The following is a 6,343-nucleotide window of genomic DNA, read 5'->3' as shown; positions in this document are numbered from 1 at the left end:
GACTTTACGTTAAGTACATGTTGTGGATAATACTAAGGTACTTTTACCTTTAATTAAGTAAACTTTTTCAATGCAGGACTTTTGTCATGGAGCATTTAATGAAAGATCTGAAAATTCTTCCACCAATGGTGATAAGGTCACTCTTTGTAGAATCAGATGTTTGTCTTGGCGATGCAGCAAGACATAAGTGCAAAGCAATGATGAACATGAATTAAAGTATCACTAAATTATCGTGTTTGTAAAAATGAATGTTGACTGTAAAGCCATGCTAACTCCAGCTAACTAATAAAGGCAATGCAACCCGTTATTGTGGAAAAAAGCTTGCTTTTAGGACTTGATTCAGTGCATTTCTTACAGAAAAAAAATTAGATCACGTTTCTCCGTTGTTTTTTTATTTTAAAAGTAGTTGGATACACTCGGCAATCTGTTAACTCTTGAAATTGTTGATTCAGAAGAAATAGTCAATCATTTATAAAGAAACAGTAAGTCAACCTTTTCTATGCTAATGAGGATACAGTGTGATGATTTCCTGTTCTTGACTTGAGCCTAGTCACAACCGTGATAGTTGTGTGCCTTGACCCAAGGAACATCATCTTTATAAAAACAAATAAACCTTTTCAAAATGGTTGAACACTTTTTCATATAATAATCATTTTAGAAGTGGTTCACTAGAAAAACAAACATTTAAATGTAAGGCTTTTTTTTTTTTAAATTGTTTTATGTAAACCTTTAAGATACGTCAGCAAAAAGAAAATATCCAAGTGCAACATCCAAAGTTAATGGGATGCTGGCCCTGACCAGAGAACAATGTACTGTATTCAGTCTAGATATAATGCATCAGCAGCAGTGCGTTTTGCATTGTGTCTAGCTTCTTGTGATTGAAGAACAGAAGTCAAACATTGCGAAAATAAAGAAAAAGAGAGCAACTACTTCAAATAACTTGAAAACGGACTAGAGGAGTCAAACAGTGCCATGAGCAGTCAGGGGTAAAACACAAGCAGAGCACATTAGTAGCTACTTGATTGAAAAGAGATCGCAAAAGAGCCCCTTATTTGACAATGTGTGTATTCTACCCCCAACATCCCCCCACAATGTCAACTCCACTTTGTTCTTCCCTCTTGGTAATGTGGTTTCCAAAGACACACAGAAGCTAGTGTGGCATTCCAGATTCAGCTAACAGGTCAACGATAGCATCAGAGTCCCAGTGAAGCATATCCTCTCCAGATTTCTTGGCCGGTTCCTGGGCTCCCGTTTAAAGTTAGTAATCATCCTCATCATCCGAGTCCATCACCTTCCGCCTGTTGAACTGACAAGTACAGAGCATAAAGATGTAAGATGGAGGTAAGAAGTGACTGATAATGAATCAAATATAGGTGACGTTTTTGGGGTTAATTGTTTAGCGATGCAGAGGGCGCAGAGAGAGGTCTATTACGGTCTTTATATTAAATATCACAGTGTATGATATTAGTTTATTAATGTTAGTTAATTTTGTAATGTGTAGGTATGTAGAGATCTTTTAAAAGACATGTTATTGCTGGAATAAATATGCCTAAACAAGTAGGTATGTATATCTCGTAGGTTATGTTTGCCATCTTATGGACATAATGTGCAAAAATAGTTATTCCAATAATTCGAACCTGTGTGTTTTTAGAAGGAACATTCAAACGTAATTTTTGACCCGTTTTGACAGCTCTATCTGTATTGAATTGATTAGATGAGATGAAAAATGAAAGGAGCCATGGGTGTGCCTGTTACAGTCGTTTGTTTTCCTCACTCTTGTTTCCAAGCTGAACAGCCAATAGGGTTGTGTATTGGCAAGAATCTGGCGATACGATACGTATCACGATACATGGGTCACAATTCAATATATTGCAATGCATTTTGATACTGTGCGTAAGGCAATATATTGGGATTTTTTTAAAAGTATTTTTAGAAAAAGTCAAAGAAGTTTACTTTAGGTAAACAATTCAGTACACAGAAAACCAAACTGCCAGTTTGGGATTGTGGTTCACAGGTTCTTAGTGAGCAAATTTTTACATGCTAAAGTAGGCCAAAGTTCAGCCATAGCTACATTGTTAGCTTATAGCAAAAAGTCAGGCCCTGCTAGGCACTGCTAGGCACTGCTAGGCACTGCTAGGCAAGGACACTTGTGGTGCGTCTCAGCATAGCCATCTAGCGGTAGGGGGTTTAAACACAACATAAACATGAACCACTGTCTTACATGAATATTTTTTATATAAAAATCGATACAGTATTGCTAAATAAAATATCGCGATACTCAAGTGTATCGATATTTTCTTACACCCCTAACAGCCAATCAGATGAATTGGCTGTTCAGCCGACGCCGACCGTCGGCTTGGTGTGTCAGGGCCTTTAATGGAACTTACTGTGACAGTCGTCTTCTTGTCTGTTTGCTGACTGACTTTTTCTAGAATCTCGATCAAGCCTGACTCCGAAATCTGACAAAAGAAGAAAACATCTATTCATTGCACTCCTGGCATTAGGAAGAATATTAACAACATCAGTACTCCAAGCACAACAAGGTCTTTTTACCTTTGCTCCCAATTTTCCAAAACGAGCCATTTGAATGAGATAGTTTTCAACTGCATTGGCCTTCTCCGGCTTCACCAAAGCAAGATTGCTCACTGAAAAAAAAAAGAAATTGATTTTACCACCTTGTGTTTACATGTGAGTGGTATTTACAGTATAGGTATACATCACAGCCTAATCATCACACATTTTAAATAATCCTTTTTTGGTCTACAAGAGCATGATTCATTTCTAAAGGGATTCCTTTCAACAGGCTGAACAATAAATCTGAGAGCACACTTACATCTGGCACGGGCAGACTGGTCGAGAACTTGAGCCAATATAGAGTTCCTCATGTCTGTTTCTCTGTGAATAAAAAGTAACAATATTACCCCATCAGCACTACCTACTACTGTTTGGATCTAAGACTGAGACCAGTAAAAGGAAAACATAAAAATACATACATTAAACTGTCAAGCCATCAAAACATTTTATATAAAGTGTTCTTAAAGCGCAACTCTCGCCAAAATTCAACCTAGGGTCTTTTTGTGAATGTACCCGAGTCAAACTTTCGTTTAAAAGCATATTTAGGACAGAATCGCCACTATTAAGATTTACCATATTTTAGTTTTTCGGTCAAATGGCCTTTTGAATGGGAGTGCTAGGGCCACTTTTATGCTAGCCTCATAATAGCTATTTTTAAAACACTAAGAAGGCTCGACACAACATGAAACTTTGCTCGAAGTATGACCAGGGTCTCTACACCTTAACGAAAGCATTGACAACATTGTTTATGTACCCAGAGTTTACTAAAAAGAAAGGTTTTGAACAACTCACCGTAGCTCTTGTTGTTTCCTGCGCAGCCATTTCATCAGTCAAAAACAATCGATTTCCAAATGCAACATAACAGGGAGGAGAGTAAAGATGGAAAGCTCCTAAAGCTTAGTTCCATATTAATGCACGGATTATTTCTTGTTTTGTCGTTATTGAAAAACAATATTGACCTCGTAGTTGAAAAAGGAGCCTCATATGGAGTCCGTTCATTCGCATTTCGACTCGTTTTGACTGCCGAGGTGGTAGCAGCCGGAAACAACAACAGCTACGGTGAGTTGTTCAAAACCTTTTTTAGTGAACTCTGGGTAGACAAACAATGTTGTCAATGCTTTCGTTAAGGTGTAGAGACCCTGGTGATATTTTGAGCAAAGTTTCATATTGTGTCGAGCCTTCTTAGTGTTTTAAAAATAGCTATTTTGAGGCTAGCATAAAAGTGGCCCTAGCTCTCCCATTCAAAAGGCCATTTGACCGAAAAACTAAAATACGGTAAATCTTAAAAGTGGCGATTCCGTCCTAAATATGCTTTTAAACAAAAGTTTGACTCGGGTACATTCACAAAAAGACCCTAGGTTGCATTTTGGCGAGAGTTACGCTTTAACTTTGCTTTCCAATATACTGCAACCGTAACAGTAATCATCTCACAATAGTTTTAAGATAATTCAGTACACAGGTGTTGTTTAATTTAAACTCTATTTAAGTAATAAAGAAACTGTACTGTACATAAGTACAATTTAATCACTAAATGTGTCTGCTTTAAATTAATTAACATATCTTACCTTTGTTTGGCCTCCTCGCCTTGCTGCTGATTATTTGAAGCATCCTGAAAGAACATGTGAGACAGCAGCATCACATATAGGTTGTATTTCTGCATTTAGCTAACTAGAAGATGCATAACCTAAAAGAAACAATTTCAATGCCAGTCCAATATTCCCCTTGGTAACGGCCTCACAGATGACCTTAATAACTGTCAAAATGACATTCTTCATGATTCTTGATTATTTGAGTTTTTCAATGACGTTTTTCATGTGAGACACTAATCATGAAGACCTGCACGGTTCAAAATAAGGAGCACAGTTGGAGCCAAGAGACATCTCTAAAAATCCTGTTTTACTATATTTTAGTTTAAAAGATAATGTTAACATCCATCCACATTGTATCAGGAAGTTCGTCTTATATCTTAATGTCTATATAGATATATAAGCACTATCTTAATCTTGATGGATATCATAATGTGCTGCAGTATTGTTTTTCTGTTTCACCTTTTAATCCATATATGTTTGCAGCTTGAAATACCGTATGTCCTACAACCTTTTATGATACCGTTCTGAAAACATTTAGTGATTGTTCATATTATTATAGTTCTAGTTCCTATTTTTTTTATATATTTTGATAAGAGTGGTGGATTGTACAAACACAACAACAGATACAATACATACATATACATTCTTCTTCTCCTTCTATTTTATAAATATATCAGAATGTTGTCCATAGAAAACCATACCCACATGGTATCCTATTTTTCAAAAGAATTTGGCACATTCCCAGAAAAGTTTTTATGCATATACAGTACCAGTCAAAAGTTTGGACAAGCTTTCGAAAGTGTGCCCAAACTTTTGACTGGTACTATATATATATATATATATATATATATATATATATATATATATATATATATATAGATAGATATATATAGTATAGCCAATTCTGATTTTAAGTCTGTTAAGTGTTCTGGTTTGGTTCGAGAACTGAAAGCTGAAGAAAGGATGGGATCAAGAGCCCTGAGCACCTCAAATATATCTTTAGTCTTTCTGTACTGTAATGTCTTATTAATCTGGCAAAATCTACTGGTACCAGTTGATTTGTGATACGATAATATCGTCTTAAATATTGGCCCAGACAATTCATCGGTCGGTTTGTAACTTTACTGAGCATTATGTGTGTGTTTCAGTTAACGTTAGTTGACTACTGGACTGCAATGATTGGAATCTTCTTCAAGAAATCCAGGTTTTCACATTTAATTTATAAAGGATGCCACCATATGATAAAGTAGTTACCTTTTGCTATATGTTAATGTTTCAGTAATTAGCCTATGTGGCTAGGAAACCGAAATCTAATTTTACGGACAATCTAAGAAAATACTCAACCCCAACTGCTCGCCAGTCTACTAACGTTATGTACTGAATTTGCCAGAAACACTCTTAAGGTTCATGTCTTATTAGTCGTTGATCAATTTTGCTCAGCTAACACGGTCATTGTCACAGAGGGGTGTGCGCAGTGCCAGTGAGACAGACTTGGAGAGAGTTGGTTATAACTGTGATTTATCGAACTAACTACTGAGTAAATTACGGTTAATTTACACTGAGCATGGCTCTGAATAGTGGGCTATGTATATCCCCTGAGTGACAGTTAAACTAGTTGAGTTGTGGTGACTGGTTTAGCCACATTAGCTAGCAGCATTGTGAACTCAGCATCTCCTTTTAAGGCGGCCGCAAACACGCTTCAGCTCATGTTTTGTCCTTACCCCGTGCTTTGCCTGTAGTTCCGCCATTCTTTGCCGCCTAATTGCATCTAATTCGTCGTCTGCCATGGTTTACTATTATGTATAATAGTAAGATGGACCTAATAGACTTAGAAGGGATGAGGTAACGTAGTAAAATGCACCCTAAACTCCCATCAGTGGCAAGGCCCTACCTAGTTTAGGGGAATGTAATCAACATCGAAAAAACCGATCCAACACCCAGGGTAAAGCAATCGAGCACGGAGTAGGGATCACATAAGAAAACGAGGTTTGTTTGGGGTGTAGGATACTCTTTCTGGACAGATTTCTGGAAATTAAATAAATGTTCATTTTATTACAAATAAATGATGTCTCGTATTATAGGCCAATGTATTCAATGTTTTGACCAATAAGTAGCCTAATACTGTTGAGAATGGGGATGGCCCCAAGTGTGACAGAATTTGACTTTAAGGTCTTCTTTTC

General features: G+C 36.8%; 1 protein-coding gene across 1 annotated transcript; it reads right to left on the bottom strand.

Moving 5' to 3' along the window:
- Nucleotides 1-370: 370 nt before the first annotated feature.
- On the bottom strand, nt 371-6,073 carry pdcd5 (programmed cell death 5). The gene is made up of 6 exons (XM_078249851.1): nt 5,885-6,073; nt 4,140-4,183; nt 2,834-2,895; nt 2,554-2,645; nt 2,388-2,459; nt 371-1,306 (listed from the first exon to the last, which is right to left on the bottom strand). The coding sequence occupies exons 1-6, from the start codon at nt 5,948-5,950 to the stop codon at nt 1,259-1,261; spliced, it is 384 nt and encodes a 127-aa protein (XP_078105977.1). The 5' UTR covers nt 5,951-6,073; the 3' UTR covers nt 371-1,258.
- Between the last annotated feature and the right edge of the window lie 270 nt (nt 6,074-6,343).

Source organism: Sander vitreus, chromosome 1, assembly GCF_031162955.1.
Source record: "Sander vitreus isolate 19-12246 chromosome 1, sanVit1, whole genome shotgun sequence".
In the NCBI taxonomy this organism is placed as follows: domain Eukaryota; kingdom Metazoa; phylum Chordata; class Actinopteri; order Perciformes; family Percidae; genus Sander; species Sander vitreus.
Note: the sequence above shows the minus strand (reverse complement) of the source record. Positions and strands in the feature narration are given on the sequence as shown.

Bases quoted from the DNA above. Each gene is read 5' to 3' on its own strand.
- pdcd5 (XM_078249851.1), bottom strand. From the start codon at position 5,950: ATGGCAGACGACGAATTAGATGCAATTAGGCGGCAAAGAATGGCGGAA. The intron at 2,460-2,553 runs GTAAAAAGACCT...TTCTTTTGTCAG, and splicing joins TTGGAAAATTGGGAGCAAAG to ATTTCGGAGTCAGGCTTGAT. The intron at 1,307-2,387 runs GTAAGTTCCATT...TGTACTTGTCAG, and splicing joins ACAAGAAGACGACTGTCACA to TTCAACAGGCGGAAGGTGAT.